Source organism: Ciona robusta, chromosome 3, assembly GCF_009617815.1.
Source record: "Ciona robusta chromosome 3, ASM961781v2".
NCBI lineage: Eukaryota > Metazoa > Chordata > Ascidiacea > Phlebobranchia > Cionidae > Ciona > Ciona robusta.
The window spans coordinates 6,365,187-6,383,339 of NC_143237.1; the positions used below are offsets into that span (position 1 = coordinate 6,365,187).

Genomic DNA, 18,153 nt, shown 5'->3' on the forward strand with positions numbered 1-18,153 from the left:
AGAACCCCGTGTAACAACAACTGTCGTTTTCCGGCAACGCGGGCTAAAGCAGATTACATTCAAGCAGGACTGGTCATTTTTAGATACACTTTGTTCGGATGCGCTAAAAAGCAACAACTTTATGTCTGATTATATTCCGTTGTGCGGTGGGGTTCACGAGACTGCTGGATTGGAGCAATTACCCGGATTTTACTATATAGTGCTACCTACTGTACAAATCAGCAACTAATTTATAATGCAGTGAGAAAAATGTATTGAACAAAATTGACGCATGGGAAATGCGAAATAAGAAGCCTGAGCAGCCTCGACAAGCGAGGGCGTGACAACGGCAATCGCGAATGCGAGGAAACATATACAACACTACACGGAACGGACTGACAATTGAAATATAACGACCAGATCACCTTGAACTATAGGACAAAAAACAGGTCGAACCACATCGGGGTCGGAGAGAAATTTGACGGGAATTTGGTCTGCAAATGCCGGCCTTCCCCTGTGCTCTCCGGCGACGTGGTTCGAGATCATAAAACGAACTTGCACATTAAAAAAGGTGCACAGTAAAAGGAGGTTGAACTATTGAAATTGAACTGTAAACCCGACACCATTTAAGCAAGCCACCGGTGTAAAATGAAGTTATAGCTTGTGGGCGGTCACTTGGCAGTTAGGCCGAAGAGTTAAAATATAAAAAACAACGGCCCTGAGGTTGCTGGGCGCCAAATAAAACTAAACGTTGCGCCGAGCAGTCCTGAACACTAAAATGTAATCACAACGGAGTTATAAATACATAATAAACTTTGTGGGAAATCTAAAAGGAAATTGGGACAAAAAGAGATCTTAACAACTTAACTGATGTAGCTTGGAAACTATACTTAAAATGCAACGTAGGGGGAAAAGGTATGTTTGAAGCTGACGAGGGAAGTTTGAAATTGTGAAATTACATAAAAATCCAACCGCACCAGGTCGCCAAAGAGCACGAATCTTTAGCACGGGGAAGACGGAAATTGGGAGGCAAATTACCGAATGTTTCGCTACGGTATATCTTTGCAGGTTAAAGTTCGTGCCATTTGACGAGCGGTGGCACACGTATACGCGATGTAAAACAACAAAAACATTGGGACTTAAAAAATAATAGCAAAGTAAGAACTGAAAATGCCCGGGAATTCAAATAATTACCACGGATGGTATATTGATCCCGGGGAAAATAATAAATTTCTTAAATATTTACACTTACGTTGCAAAGAAAATCAATAACAAAAACCATAAATAAATAAATAAATACACGCAGGCCCGGATACAGAATGTTACTATATATATATCCTTTGCTTAAAACGTTTTTTTTTTTCGCTGTAAATTTAAAAATTTAGTGTTCTAGTGGGTTTCTGCTTAGGAATAAAAAGTGATCTTTTAAAATATTAAGAATCTGATTGAATAATAAAAGTCAGGAAATTAAACGTTAAATTTCATTTTTGGGGTAACTTATTTTTTGAAAAAAAAAATTTAATTCAAAAAAGGATTTTTGGAGGAGAGTTAAAATCTACGACGCTGGTTCCGCATGAGTGGTCTGTGATTGCGGAAGTCACCAATAGAATGTTGCCATTCCCAACATTGACGACAGTAATACTTGAAGCAATCCTGGTTTATATTTTAACGTAAGATGGTATTGATAGTACACACATAAATATTTTTATGCACACTTTTGTTGATATTGTCTCTATAGACGTTTAACTTGAAAATATTTAAACATAAATGGCTCGTTTGTCTGCTAGGTGTAGCAACCATGCCTATTTTTTTCCAATTAAATGTAAATATGTTTTTAACTGTAAGCGTGTTTTAACAACTGTTATTTTGTCACTATATCCGGTCTTCGCGTTTAAAATTTTTCTAAATCTTCGCTACTGTAATCGAAGAGAAATAAAGTTATTAATATTATTATTGTATTTATTATAGTTTACGCAATACCGTTTGTGTTTGTTGTGTCGGTTTATTTTCTTTGGAAGATAGGCAGAGAATCATTTATATTTAAGTAAACAGCCGAAGTTTTTTTCTAACAACATCGCCAAAAGCTTTAAAATACGTTGCATTTTTTAAATATATGTATGCATTGGTGGAAGTTAACCAAACGCCGCGAAATTCGAGTGCCGAATTAAGAAATATTAACGCGAGTCCGATAAATAGGAACGTATTTACTCACAGGAAGCTCCCTGCAGAAGTAAGGCCCTTGTTGCACCTGACACATGTTACACAGAGCTGAGTCCTCCAAGTAAGGATCAATCTGAACCTTCTTTGTGAACTTTGGGGTTCGAATCTCAACGAAGGCAGCTCGTACGCCTTTCATGTAACTCGAGTGAGTACTGAAAGTAACTCGGCCGGATCCTGTTACAAAAAATATTGAATGAGTGTGACTATAACCTTGCGTGGCAGGGCACAACGACAGTCGTTATAACAGATTTGTTGTTCAAAACACGATCAGGATATTTGGATATTATGTGCTAAAGGTGTTCCGTCTTTCCCCATCCTACCATGTATTTCACACACCGCTTGCAAGCTTTTACGAGTTACTATTCATATTTAAATTTGTCTGTGATTATTTTGCATTTTTTAATGTACTGCTGGCTAGCCACTTGGCCACGTAAAAAAGACTGTACCTTTTGGCGGCCATGATCTTAAACAAGCCCTGGTAATTGCCGAAACTCGGTCACGTACTAGGTTTACGCTTGCATTTAGGCTGTGGCAGGCTCAAGCATAAGGTGCATCACCGCATATAGTATGCAATGGGACACATCCAAGTGTGGTCAGACTTATTCTTGAGCCTGGTCCGTTACAACTGTGTTTTAGACAGCAGTAAAGAAATGTTACTGTTTATTTGGTTCATATCAAATCAGGTACATAGTATAGCATCAACAAACGCGTCCGGCCAGTCGACGAACTCAAGAGAATCACAGCCGTTCAATCTGGTTGACCGGCCAGTCGACACGCGGTGTAACGTGGCTAACACCACGTAGTCGCGTGCAAAGAATGCGGCAAGAGACGCCGTACTTATTTAGGCGAGGGCAATCACCCACAGGCTCAATAATGATTACTAGGATTCTTACAGAAGGACAACGGGAAATTTCGTTATAACCCACTACAATTCTAAGCTGCACCCTTCACACTAAGGCACACAGTACTCCTGATATTAACTTACCGATGGGATATTTGTATTTATCAGTGTCGATGCCGGAGTAGACAACATTGTCGAACAGATCGTTCATAACCTTAGCCAAGCCCTCAGCAGTTAGCATTCCGTGCAAGGCTCCCACGAATATCGTTTTGTTGGCATCCAATCTCGCAGAAGGGACGCGGATAAAGTTGCTGTCCGATACGACCCATGGAATGATCTGTCGCAGAGGGGAATTAGGGGTTTTTAATTGAAGCTTCTATAACCACGAATTTGTAATGTTAGGGACAGAATTTTACCACTTTTGTTGGACAAGGGTGTCAGATTAATGCTGAAAACTGAACTTTCGGAAGTGGCTGTATAAGCGCACACACGCAAAAACACAACTAGTAATGACGTAATTCTGTGGCAATAAAATAGTTTTTTTTCTATAAGGGCAGCGGCATTTAAAAATAAAAACAAAATAAATTAAATTACTTGCAAAAGGTAGAGAAAACTATAGTTCAAATATAAGTACCTGCACTTCCTTACTGCGCATGCGCCGACTGGACAACCTGAAGAAACACTCATTGGTGGTGACGTCATGTGTGCAGTTGAGCAGAAGACTCTTAATCGACTTGTCGCTTTCGAATAACAGGTATACGTACCCAGCTGTGTACGAATGTAAAGGGTAAAGAATAGTTCACTAGTAGAGAGCACTTACACAAATTAGGAGCGGAATAAACTAAGGGTGAGGTCATGTTCTGCCAGAGAACTGGAAGTTTAGGCCAATGGGGTACAATAGCAGAACAAAGAAGCAATATACAGACAATTTAACTCAAAACAGCGGAACTAAAAAGCAATTTAAAAGCAATATATATAATGGACAAGACTAACGGCAGTTGCTTTAACGCTGTGGTCACTAATAGGTTTTCCAATTTGGCAGTCATACATAAAACAAAAAATAAAAATATTCCCCTAAAAAGTTACCCAAAAATTTACATACGTGAAAACTCGAAAACGGAGGTGTAAGAAACAGAAGTTACAGAACATTCGTGTTATAACGACTGCTGTTGCTTTGTCACGCGAGGATAAATCAGTTACTTTTATACATTTATACATTCATTCATTCATTCATTAATTAATCTTTAGCTTACCTCTCAACGGATATCTCGGTCCTTTCATATCTTTACCCGGCCATTCTACTCGAACAAGTCCATACGGTTTAAAAGTCATGTGCAATGCAGCTGCAAAAAAAGGCGGTATATAGCTTAAGATTCCTTCCTACACAACCGTCAAGGCTTAGAGACCATTGCAGAGTCTTGTATTTTGGGTACATTTAAACCGTTATGCGCACATAAATCGGCGCCTACGGTATAGTTACCTTCAGTAATGTCCCATGGAACTCCACCAACGAAAACTTTGGGCGAGTACGTTGGATTAGCGTAGTGGCGGATCGGGAGCTGTCCGCTCCAAGTGCAGGTTGCTTCACATGTGGCTGAAAGGAATATTTCACTAATTTTAGTTATGCTAGAACTTATAGCCTAAAGCTTTTCTTTTTATAGGGTCATGGCTTGTTGGGAGGCACGCCATAGAAACTGGGATATAGGCCGGGGTTGACCTATTACACTGTTAAAGCCATACAAATATAACATAAAATTAGCTGGAACTTAGCCTAAAAAACCTTCTTTCTATATGGGTGGCGCCTTCTGGTGAGGCACACCATATGTAGGACCTGGGATATAGGATGGGGTTGGTATATTACACCATTGTTTTTATACTGTTCTGTAGTAAAATATACATCGTTCCAGACCAAGGCTTTAGTGCCAAACACCTGCTACAATTTATAAGACACACCTGCAGCAGATCGGTGTAGACGCGCGTCGTACTCCATTTTATCCGACACCCCATACAGCGAAGCGACATCGAGCAATTGATCGGCGAACGGATTGATATTCGGCGGGATTGCCTGGCCGACGTGCCCGCCGATTTGTTGCCTTGGAGTCGATGATTCGATAAGGTCAACGCTTGAATGCGAGACATCGATGCCGCTCGATGGCAAGAAAGCTTCGGGGTTCGTGCTGAGACGTAACCCTTGTAGTCCGTTCTAAAGTTGTTAAAAAGCATGAAGGTATCGAGAGTATAGAACTAAAGTATATTTTCCTTTATTGTAGGACATGGTGGTGCCTTTATGCTCGCCTTATGCCAGAAATCGAGATCTAGATGTTTTTGTTTTAACTGTCGTTTTATACAGGCTTTTCGTTGCGTTGCATTTACCTATAGTCTTCATCGGTACCGCAATTAAAGATATAATTAAAAGTTATTGTTAAATGAAGGCGTGATATATATGACAATAAATGCTCTTAAAAAGTGTGCAATTAACAACTTACCTAAAAACTGTTGTAAAAAACCTAATACCCACAGCGTAAAAAAGACCCAAGATAGCGCACTAATTTAACCTAAATACCTGTGGTAGTAAAAGTTGCAAAATATCTACCACAAGTTCTGAAATAGAAACGGGATCCGATCCGGAAGAACTGAAATAGCTTCCGTTACTAAACGATGAGAATTCGTTGGGATCAGGAGACGATTGACTGCTTCGACCATCGCTACGTCCTGCAACGCTACTGTCAAGTGATGCTGGGAATAGAAAAAAAAAAACTTTCTGCGTTTTTGTACAGGAATTTTATATATTGAGATAAGCAGACGCTCTAACTATTGTGCTAGGAGGCTGGGGTATTCTAATATCTTTTGAGTTGGGTCGTTAACTAAAGAATGCTTCCTATCTTAACAGCTATCGACGTAACGTATACAAGAATCTTATTGTGAAGCATACGTTGGCAGGTAGTCTTTAAAATAAATCGCATACGTTAATCCCTATTGTGTAATTTATGTCACTACTAAAAAGCTTTTTTTATAAAATATATGATTTATCGTATGCCCTTCCTACACATAATTTGGGAGTGTTTAAATAAAAACCAGCTTTTCACAAAATGTAGGTGTTATCATATACAGTTCTTACACATGATGTTGGGAGGAATTAAAATAAAGTCAGGCTTACTTCTCATTCCATCTTTAAATACATTTGGGTATGCTTCTGTAGAAATACTACGTCTGGGAACTTGCAGCTGTTCGATAAGGGTCTGGAAATCTGGGACAAGATAATTAGTAAACTATACAGGTGTTAAATGAATGTAGCTTACTTTATCCTCGCGTAGCCGTAAAACGACAGTCATAAGCCGGATGTTCTGTCATACACCTCGTGCTAACTTACGAGTTACCAAGTATGTTACTTCGTGGGTGATTATTTTTTGGGGGGATATTTAATGTGTGGCTGATATAATTGGGGCAATCCATTAGTAACAACGTAGTGGCAAACACGCCAACCAACTGTGCTACGGCGCCTGATCATGTTATACAACAACAAAAGAAAGCTACCTGAACGACAACCTTGTCTGTTCAACAACTGCCGGATTTTTGCATCAAATTCCAGTTTGGCTTGATCAGCATAGTAATCGTTCAACGCCTGGAGGTCTTGATGGGAGTAGCCCTTCTGATGCATGTGGGCAGTTGCGCTGCCTTCCGACATTGATCTGCAAAAATATTAAGTTATTGGTATTCTCTTGCGCAGAAGTAGCTATATTAATTGGTTGTTCAACATCTTAACCGTACAAAAAAAACACACAAAAAAGTCTCACAAAAAATAATTACCCATAGTGTTCCATACGTGATTACTGATGGTAATCACTAATCAGACACGAGGTGTACGAAACAGAACACTCGTGTTGACTGGCGTTGCCCCGCCACGCGAGGGTAAATAAGTTGGGGAAAACTTGCTTAACGCAGAAAACAAATTGAGACAGTACCAAAATAACAGACTAAATAAAAAAACAGTTAAAACAATTAGCACAGCATATTAATGTGCTTTCAGAGCCAAACAGATATATACCAATTTACACATATAGTCACTGTTGGGCTATTTGTATTATACAACATTAACAAACGTAAACAAACCTTCTAAGGGTTAAAATTGGGTTCTGTAGATCCTTTAGCCGCTGCTGTACGTCCGAGTTCGCCTTGGGTGCTGACGAAACGTCACTATCGCCAGTCTGTTGCTTCAGGAGCTTGGAAAATGACGTATGTTGACTTGAATCCTTGTTGGCGGCGTTTATCTCCGAGAATTTATTCAGTAGATTGCTGATATCTTTATTTCCACCTGTAAAGCGACTAGAGTTGCTTGCAGGAACATTTAAGTGCAAAAATACGTTTTAGCATTATTCGCTAACACACACTGTGAATCGGCACTTTTATAAAGAATGTCAAAAGTTCGAGCTGCAAGTGCAAGAATGCATTTTACCATTATTCGCTAACACATACTGTACAATCGGCACTTATACTAAAAATGTCAAAAGTTCAAGCGGCTACTACATTAATTACAGGCTTATCCGTTGTTTTACTGAACTATAACCAACATATTAACACCTTTACCTTGTTGCAGAGATGTTGCGTTTTTGTTCGGAGAACCTGCTTGCGCCGACCACGTTGTGTATTGCGCTGGTGGACACGATTGTATTTCTTGAAAACGCCAATTAAAAAGTTAATTTTACACACTAGTTTGAACTCTAGAACACACAAAACTGTCAACAAAAACAGCATCCTAAAACTATACATATTCTAATAAATTATGGTTTAAAATGCTTTAATCCACATTCTAATCGCTACTCTGATACATTTATCTATATACCTGTAGTATTAGTTGCCACTACAGCAGCAGTAACGGGTTCTATACCACGCAGGTCCAACGTGTTTCCCAACAGGCTGTTCATGTTGCGAAACAAATCATCGTTTTTGCATCCGGAAGTCATGGTCACCTGATGTCAGCGAAGCGTGAAGGCGTTCTCGGGTCCGTCAGCTTCCAAGTTGTGGAACAGCTGAGTTCAGAGCAGCTCGACTAAGTAATTCTACGCGTTTAAATGGCTTGGCGAGAAATAGTTTGAAAATTCAAGCGGGGCACTGATTGGTCGACGGGTTTTGCATCTAGATAAAAGGTTACAGCCCTTTAAACCAGGCATTAAGTTAAAGAGGACGTGCTACTTATTTATCAAATAAATTAAACTGAATTCGCCAAGTTTTAGGCAATAAATACCAAAGTAGTACTAATTTAGACATTACCTGATGTTTATATAACACATTAATATAAATTATGTGTTTTACATGCAAAAACATTTGGCAAATTTTGGTATCCCTTTAAAAAACTAGTGTTACGCAATTTCGGTGTGTTGCTACTCCTCTGATCAAAACAAAACACACGTGCTAAGGCAAAATACAAATTTAAAGTGGTCTTAAAGGGCAGTGGTTGCACCTAAAAAGCTTAAAGCTATTCCCAATCATCAACAAAGTAGTGTTCAGTTTAAATTACGTAATCTCATCAATTTAACTACATTTTGGTCCCAGAGCGTACGCATATTTGCATATAACGACAGTATCGGTTGTACAAAAATGCATGCGCAGGGCAGCAGTATAACTTGTAGTATGAAATAAATAGTATACACTGGTTACGCATGTGGTAATAATCGGACAAGCTTTAATTGATTTCTAATACGCGCAGTTTATTCAACGTTTTATCAGTGATCAATAAATAAACAAATAACGCTGGACCGAGTTTTCTTTTCGTAAGTTTCTCACGGTGTCGGAAGGAACCGGGCACTTGCTACTCTATAGACGGCGAAATTTTTGCACAAAAACCTGCTTCCTATGACAAACAAAGACATTACGGTGAAGCGGCAATTTTTGCTGCTCTCCAAAGCGTCATGCGGAGTCCGACATGAGAAAATTAGCTGAACAAAAGTCGCTACTGCGGGTAAGGCTGCACCTTGCATTTCATGTAAAAGTATGGGTTTGATATAAAAGCCGTTGGTGTCGTTTCTTTTTCATTATTAAGTACAGCTAGGGAGTGTATCTTCGTATAGCGTATAGTTTACGCTCGGTTTTATTACGCTAACGTTGTGACTTCTACGTTCCCAATGTCTGAAACCGCGGCAAAAGCGAGTATTAGGAATATTAATAATAATAACTAAAGCTTGGCAGCAACGACGGTAAAGTCAATTTAAATGTCATCATATATAGCGGTATCAGGCAGTAAGCTGGTCTCATTGTCAAATGCAGATAGTGTATTTAAAGTTACGCAACTTATAGTTCACGCTAGCGGCAACGGCAATGTTGTTTTTGTTGTAAGACTTTTCCATTCAACTTTTTGCATTTGAAGGGTCATAACGGTAAATGCGACCGCATAGTATACAACAGTCAACCAACACCTGAAGAGTTTCATAAAAGAGAGTGGCAGGTGATAAGAACAATAATATATAGATAACTTAATTACTTACGCAAACTGTACGTATAGCGGATGCAGGTTTGCCAGTGCAAAGATAACGCTGCCGGATCTATTGTCTGTCCACATAACGCACAGTGCATTTTCCGCAACTCGCCCTACGATAGATTCCAGATAATCTTATAAGCTTATCTCTGAAGGCTGCAAGTATACATTGCATTTCATAGGAAAAGAAGAAATCAGTTTAAAAGCATGGTATGTTTGGATAGCGCAATTAGTAGCCGGTGCAGACTAGAGGAACTCGTATAGGTCTGTGTTGCCATCATAGGAGGCACGTGTTTGTTTAATGAAAACTGCATGTTAATTTATGTAAAAGCAAAAATGTATTTAATTTTACTATGTGTTTTATCTGATCGTATCTATAGTTGATTTTATTTTATGTGCATATGCAATTTATAAATTAAGCAGTAAAGTACAGAAGCAACACCGAATAAAATAGATTAAAACGAGAGCAAAAGATGCAAAAGCAATAAGCTTTTTCAGGAAAAGGCGTTTCTTTTATTTTGTATTTTTATACCCTTATACTGTATGTCTATATGACGATTTTCACAGAGCTACAAAATACAATGAATATGTAGTATTTATCAAGCAATCGTAATGAATACCAAGCAATAGTTATACACGTAGGCAAAGTGTTTTGGAATAAGTTCTTCTTAATTTATTGTTTCCACAGAATCTTAACTATAGCATTGAACATGTCATATTTATCAAGCAGTAGTAGTAGCAGCGACTTCACGGATAGCGATTTTTCAACCCCTGGAACTACAAGAAGAAGAAGATATGGCAGAATATATGAATCAGACACTTCATCTGAAGACAGCTGGTCAGACGATACATGCGATGAAATGACAAAACGAGTAAGATTTTGCTCACCCTTGCCGAGAAGTAACAACGGATGCAATATTCGCACTCAACGTATTCCGGTATCTGCTGATATTTCATCGCCTGCTACACGCACAGATATTGGTTCCGGGTTCGGCGATCGAGGTGAGACACTTTATTAGCGGTTTGGAAAAGTATTTTTTGTTTATTAAAATGTAAAGCTTGGTAGATTTATATCATGAGATAATAAGAATAACTCTGGTTAGGTCTGAACTCCTTGCAGGACTTGCTGTATGACGGCCTGCGTATAGAGAATAGAAAGTATAGCAGGATGAGGGAAGATGGGATAACGTTTAGCACCTAATATCCAAATCCTGATCGTGTTTTAAACAATTAACAACGGTCTATAGGAGTCGTAAGGATATGGTTTAATAATATTCGAATTTTATTTGTTTACAACTAAATGTGACGAGAAAATAGAATGATAAGGTGTCCCATCTCCCCCTACTCTATACTCTGTATGGATGTATATAAGATACACAAATATTAGGTGCGCTGATAAGGGGTATCAGTATCAGCCTATGAGATAATGAAGTTAAAGCTTTTTCTATCTTTTTTAAATAGTTCACTAGTTCGTCTTATAGTTCACTAAATGTGTCAGCTAGTTTTTGCGACAACTTGCCAAAAGTAAACCCGTCTTTTACGAGAGCATAATATTAGTCGACCGTTGTGTTTCCCGCATATATCCAGCAGTTAAAATAAACTCGCTCGACCTCAAAATAACGTGGCAGTTGTCCATAGAACATTTAGGTTACCCATGTGTCGTTATTCTTTGCCGTTTTCTGCTATTGTTTGTCGGTTTTGTTCCATTAAAAATTAGTTGGCCAGATGGTGGGTATATTTGTCCCCGTGTTGGCTATTTTTCTATAGTCTGTATTAAGATATATAGTGAACTTTTATTAACAATTAAAGTAATAAAGTATTAAGTGCTACGAAATACGTATCGAACAAAAATCAAGGTTAACGATTTGTATTCTATGAGATATATATTGTTATTTCATTGCGAAAATCACCCAATTTCATGAACACTATATAAATCAGGGCCAGATTCACGGACTTTATCACAGTCACGGCAATTAGGCTCGAAGTAATTAGTTTGATTGAAAGTAAATCGGGCTAAATACCTCCAAGTGCTCCTAACTTTGTTCGTTTATTAGTTTAATGCGGTGAGCAAGCAAACCGGAACATTCGATTCGTTCGGGTCGATTGTTTATTTTATTTAATTTAAACGAAAGTTGACAATTTGTAGTCGGGAAAGACGAACTAATTTGTCGCCTCCGGAGATGCGATGACGTCACGCGTGACCTCACAATAGCACGACCTCTACGTCACAATCCACACGTCAGATCGCGAGTGGAAAGTAGTTCTAAAGCGGCACTCGAAAAAAGAGAAAGCGTTTCACGGCCCGCGAAGAAAAGGGAATGTTTTCTAAGCAAAAGAGAGCAGTTACCGTCGACAGCGATAACTGAAGTAGCAGTTTTTGAATCCAGTTGCTATGGTTTGAGTTATGTTATTGTACAGAACAGAACAAAAGGTGTGAAATTTTGTTTCAGTTTCATTCTTCCGTATCGAACTGTACGATTTTAAATGTTGCTGTTATTGATATTAGTGTTTGCGTTGAATGTGGCTGAACGCATTTTGAAAAGTTTTCTGGAAATCTTGATTAGTTTGCATAACATTTTCGTCGGTATACTGCAACCGCCTGAAAAGACGAATACAGTAAGGTTATATTAAAAAAAATCTATAGGTCATTAAAGAGGCGTATTTTGAATTTGACGATAATTGAGTAAAAATGAAATTCCCAGTCGCTTTACCATGCAATGCTCATTTCCCGACGTGTCTAATTTGGCGAAAGGGTGTGAACTGATTAGGGCTTTGTGGAGCTGTAATCGCCTTTGCGTCTTTTGAATTGACCGCTGCTGAGTTTTTATTTGAACAAAGCGTTAATCCCTCTGTAAAGATGGGACAGGGTGGTAATAAGCCAGCAGACGAGTTCATGAGGCAGTCGCGACAGTCTGTAGCTCACACAGGCAAAAGAACGGCGCGCGTAATTCAGTTAAAGAGCAGGGGGTACAAAGTTTGTTTTAATCGGCATTTTATGATTTTGTTGACCAGAGTACGTACATATACGGGATATAACTTAGACAATTTGTTGTTGAATTGAAATCTGAAACCTGTCAGTTTTAAGACTTTCTTATTGGGTTATAGACATGAGAGGTAAGTTAACAAATGGCAGCATTTAGGTCAAGGTAAAATGTAAAATTAGGTCCTAACTTGTTTTATCGACAAACTCAGGCATAAATCACTTTGGACGTAAATTCTTTTGAGCTTGCCGAACATTAGGTCTTCACTAATACATGATTTATAGTAAATTAGCAATTTTTCTAACTTTTTGATACTCTTAGGTCAACTGAAGTTGGTAATATGCGGAACAGCAAGGAAACTAACGGTCACTTTTCTGGGAGTAAGATCGCTTCACAAATCATACACAAGATCTGGGTCGTACCCTCATTATATTTACCTAAAGGTAGGCTAAGCGGAGTTTTATGCTAACTATAATCTGGTTAAAAAAAAATTCTGTGTTGCCTATACTTAAACTACTTTTTGCTCTCCGCATCAACTTTAATAAGGATATACAATTACTGAACATATTCTTTTTAAAATTCTGTGGGTAAACTGTACATTTCCAAACTATGCAAAAAAATTACACAAATCGGCGGTTTCGACCTTATTTTTTACCTAAAATTTTGCATATTTCATTAAAATGTTTATCGTGTTTACAGATATCATTATCCCCGGACACTGAGAACCGAGTTCGACACAAAACCTCACCAAAGTGTCTTACCTCAGACACCTTGTCAGTCCATGAATCATTTTCATTGTGAGTTATAACTTATTAAATTCAAGTAATTTTTTTCAGAGTTTTGGATGTTTACAAAAAGTCCAATTATCATTGAGCCGCAGTATATTCTGCAAAGTATACAGCTTTTATACTTCGTATTTTTCAAAGTAAATGTCTGTCAAAAAGTTTAAATTCTTGGTTTAAATACCCCATTTTACCCACAACTCCCAATTTTGTATTCTTTCTATTTTACAAAACTTTTTTCATAACATTTACTAAAACTATTTGACTTTTTAGTGACATCAACCGTCGTGACATTGGGAAACGAATTCTTATCTCAGCTTGGAGCAAATGTGAGGCATATGATCGCTCAATGTTCATCGGGTGTATGAGCTTTGGTGTCAAGCGTATTGTGTCTAACCAGGAGGTAAGAACAATAGGTTTTGTAAACTTATTTAACTTCTAGTGTATCAAAATGTATTGGTAATGAGCCTAAATCTCATTTCTTATGGTGCTTCTCGCTGTGGAATCTCACCCACGTAACACAGAATCATAACTATACCGTTTTATCGTTATACTTCCTATTTTTTTTATGATTTATGAACTTTTCGGGATTTTACTGCAACCGAAGTTACCAAAACACCTTTGTGTTTTTATTGTATGTCTAACAGCTGTGTAAATGAACACATTATTTTCCAGGTTATCCAAGGCTGGTATTACTTTCTCAGTGAAATCCTAGGCCGAAAGAAACACTTGACCGCCAAAGTTATTCACGAACCACAATGTAAGTATTTGATCCCCGTGTGTACAATGTTTTAAAACTACAGTGGTTTAAATTTTTAAACAAAAATTTCAGATTCTGACAACGATTATTACGAACATCAGCCATTGAAGGTTCAGACTTTGCCTTCACGACGCAAAGTGCAAACACTAGGAAACATTAAGAGTTCACACCTTAACAACCAAAGCAGCGATTCGTCGCTCGCTGGTTACGCAAAACAGGTAAACTAAAAATATATTTAAAATTACTTCGATTTTACTAGCAATACAAGGTTAAATACATGTATAACTCGTAAACGAGTACGAAGTGTATAAAAATCGAATCACTGTGTTATAACGACTATCGTTTTCCCGCCACGCGAGGATAAAGCAACTTATACATTCATTCGTTTATCATTAATGAAACATGCATTATATTGCGTCGTGTTCAAATGGAGTATGGGTAGAATATTTCGCAAAAAACAGTACAATGTATCTTGATTGGGTAAACAAAGCATAGCACACGTTTGTATATACGCTAATCCAAACGAAAGGCATTGTATATAACGACTGGTTGTATAAGGTTGATCTCTCTAGGTGTGAATCGGATTTATATATCTATCTCATGCTTATACCTTATTAAGTACAACGCGGGATCTAGTCAAAACTCGAACCCAGCAATTAATGCTTCGGCCACGGTAGAACAGCCGCCTTTTATCCGAGTACTACGGGTTCGAAACTCGCCATTCTAAATAGTAAATCGTGAGTAATCCCGAGACGATTTTGTTCATTCATTGTCCCCTCATATTTTGGTCTTGTAGCACCTGCCAGGTGTACACTCGTGGTATATCCATCAAAGCGATCATTATACGCTATTGTAACGAAACTTGTTTTGACATTTATTATCTTCTGCGGCGCTTTACGACCGGAATATTGATTTAGATAACGATCGTGTAAACAATTTAAGGCAGTAACCGTAACAACACAACGCATGTTCTAAAGCCGACTTTTCAATCAGTTTACATTTTTTTGGTTATCCGACATATGATCATATAAGTCTTAGTCGTGCAAAAATGCCAGAAAATGAAAATGCCGATATGGGTCCATATATAACCGCTTCTAAGAAAAAGTAGCAGCCTAAAACAATTTTTGGTAAAAGCCATATTTTTCGACGCGCTTGAAACCATTTTTCTGAACTGTAAATAATTTCTTTTTACAGCTTTCAGATTTGCGTGTTAGTATTAATCGATTTTCATTAATGTAATTTTCAGGCTCGCCAGCCAAGAAGAAAATCCATGCGCAGCAAGCGGTCTTTCGATGACGAAACAAAACCTTTCAAGCGTATCAAGTTAACCGAGGATATTCACACAACGGTTCATGACAATGCATCCGATGATCCTGAACCAATTGCTGTGTCGAGCGAAACCACATCAACCAGTTATGACGTCATCACACGACGACGTCACAACCTCGGGAAGAAATATACGTCCACTGATCTTTTGCTCTTCCGGATGAGTTACTATGGCAACCATGAGGAATCAAGCGAGGAAGATGAAAATCTATGTTCATCCGGACTTCCAGTGGAGTTGAAAGAGACGAGGTCCGCGAAAATCATTTCACAAGCTTCTATAACTGCGGAAAAATCAAACGAAAACGAGGACTTCGTGAATGGAAACTTGGTCGAAACACGTTGCAGTGCTAGAGTAGCGAAGCGAAGGAGACTTCAGCATTTACCAGATCGACGATGCGTGAGTTCGTACGTCGAGTCCCACCCGGAGGAGATCATAATCAAGATAGCACAGAAGTTGAGCGGTTCAAGTGTACAGGAACCGATACTTGAACACGATGATCGGGGTTACCATAGTGGTGCGACTTCCACGTCCACTTCGTGTGATTCCAGTTCAGACGAGTCGAAACCGGTTAACCAAGATGGCGATTACGTATATTTGTCTGGCGACCCTACCAAAATGCCATGGGACGATAAAAGCGAACAAAAAATTCCAAAAAACGAATCGAAATTTGCGGAAATTAAGAAATGTACGACCCTTGCCACTAACACTGTATCGGAGCCCAGTATTGCAGATAGTAAAGGGAAACAGACATCAATGTAAGCAATTTCAAATTATTTACGAGTTTTTCTTAATCTTGAATGGGTCGTGGCCCCATTTCACACAGATTTGCAAAAATCTGGTTGCCAAAAATGTTCCCTCTTTTATGAGACCGCACTGCCCTTAGCTACTGCTGCATTTATTCTATAACATGAAACTTAATTTTAGACAAAATCTGAAGAACTGGTTCAACCGTAAAGCCGACGATCCCGTGTTTAACTCTCGTGAGAAATCCCAAGCTTCACCGAAAACGATCAACCCTCCAAAATCAATCTCGACCGGATGGTTATTGAAGTATAAAGCCGCTGAAAATCATGTTTTCCGTCAACTTAAACGAACAACCAGTCTAAGAAAGACTGAAGTAAAGTAAGTTAAGATTATAATGAGCATAAAGATATTTACTTCATATTCGTGCTTTTTGGCGAACGAGTACGCAGCAAAAAGACGTTGTATTTTTTCTCCAATGTTTGCAACAAATGCGTTGTATTTACACGAGTGGGGATTGGTGCAGACAACATGCTAAAACGTGTCGACAGAATAAAAAAGCTGCAGAATAATTCTAACATTTCCCTTTTATATAGAACTTGTGAGCATTGCGTCTATTCATCTCAAACTCTAGCAGAAGTGCTGAAGCGAAAAGGTAAAATAACTTAGCTTACTTCTTCTGCACTCATCATCATTTAATTATCTTTGTTTAAAACCTGGCTTAAGCTTTTAAATTACTCTTGATGCTCCTACTGTATGATCTCAACAAATCTCGTAACTTAAACAAATATGTAACTGAAAAAATCCAAAAATAAAATAATCACTCACAAAGTAACATACTTGGTAACTCGTAAGCTGGTAACTCGTTTGAAACAGAACATACCGACTGTCGTTTTTCAGCCACGCGTGCATAAAGCAAGTTACATTCATTCATTCAACTGTGTAGATGAATAAATTAATGATAATCTTATTTCCACAGGAGGTGCGACTGCTTTCCGTATCTTCCTTGAAAGTGAATTCAGCGACGAAAACATTCATTTCTACCTCGATGTTGAGGCTTATAAGCAAGTGAGGGGTGGGAGACGTCACAAGATGGCGACAAAGATATTCGAGCAATACCTAATCGAGAACTCGCCCAGCGAGGTAAGCACATTAACCATGTTTCTTAAAAAACTGTCTTTGGTTGCATTCTCTTTATCTGTTTCGCATGGGTGAGGAGTTACGATAAAAAAATACTGTCGTAATTTGGAAATTGAAAATAAGTTTTTTTGGCCATTTTTTTAAAAATTTGTCTCATATTGGTGTGGTCATTTACGATGTGTCAAGAACTGGAATCTGAGCCTCTGGATTGCCCTAGTATTCCTTATATAAGGATTTGTAGTTGACGAAATAAAAGTTGCTTCCACCTTTTTTGGATTTTAATTTAACAGAATTTGAATTTATTTTAGGTCAACATCGACGCCAAAACTCGAGCTGCCACAAAATCCGGACTTGCTTCGTCCGATTCCTCCATTTTTGATCTCGCACAAGAACGAATCTTTAAACTGATGGAAACTGATTCTTTCCGAAGATTCCAAATCAGCGAGTTCAGAAAATGCAAATGTTCGTCGCGGTGAAGACTGTAGGTTTCGAACCCGCAACTCAAGAAGTCGAGAGACGTTAAATAACAGATGACCTGGAATAGAAACGGCAGAATGAGACAAAACCATTAAAAACTTATTTTATTCTGTCTTTCGGTTGAAAGTCTTTATTACGGAAGCAACTTTAAAATGTTTTGAAAGACCTGATGACGTTTTAAAAACTTAATGACGTATTCAAAGAGACTTAATGTTGTTGTCAAACGCTATGTTTATATTTCACGCTGGCGTGCACTGACGCTTTAACTCGCCTTCGCTATATTTATACGTTAATAAATGTTCCACTATGTGTAATAACATTACGCGGTTGTTTTCCATTCTAAATAAAACATCCCGAGGTATGACTGTGCATTGATTAGTGTCTTCGTCGCGGTACGTAACAAATATGCATCAACTGATATCATACAGACCGTGCA

At 38.3% G+C, this 18,153-nt stretch overlaps 2 protein-coding genes across 3 annotated transcripts; one reads left to right on the top strand and one right to left on the bottom strand.

The window, feature by feature from the left end:
* Nucleotides 1–229: 229 nt before the first annotated feature.
* LOC149738617 (uncharacterized) lies at nt 230–8,114 on the bottom strand. Its single transcript, XM_089874478.1, has 13 exons — nt 7,881–8,114; nt 7,625–7,711; nt 7,151–7,352; nt 6,575–6,729; nt 6,198–6,287; nt 5,634–5,776; nt 4,994–5,243; nt 4,521–4,634; nt 4,294–4,383; nt 3,675–3,808; nt 3,185–3,377; nt 2,192–2,373; nt 230–1,632 (listed from the first exon to the last, which is right to left on the bottom strand). Exons 1-13 carry the CDS (start codon nt 7,999–8,001, stop codon nt 1,528–1,530), a joined length of 1,866 nt encoding a protein of 621 aa, XP_089730604.1. The 5' UTR covers nt 8,002–8,114; the 3' UTR covers nt 230–1,527.
* A 2,090-nt stretch (nt 8,115–10,204) lies between these two features.
* LOC149738618 (uncharacterized) lies at nt 10,205–18,081 on the top strand. 2 transcript variants are annotated; one of them, XM_089874473.1, is made up of 11 exons: nt 10,205–10,511; nt 12,812–12,933; nt 13,190–13,287; nt 13,546–13,675; nt 13,948–14,032; nt 14,105–14,250; nt 15,279–16,114; nt 16,284–16,481; nt 16,697–16,755; nt 17,080–17,243; nt 17,549–18,081. In XM_089874473.1, exons 1-11 carry the CDS (start codon nt 10,220–10,222, stop codon nt 17,714–17,716), a joined length of 2,298 nt encoding a protein of 765 aa, XP_089730599.1. In that variant the 5' UTR covers nt 10,205–10,219; the 3' UTR covers nt 17,717–18,081. The 2 variants fall into 2 exon arrangements, with proteins under 2 accessions (XP_089730599.1, XP_089730600.1); XM_089874474.1 differs by lacking the exon at nt 10,205–10,511 and adding an exon at nt 11,850–12,623.
* The last annotated feature ends 72 nt before the right edge of the window (nt 18,082–18,153 follow it).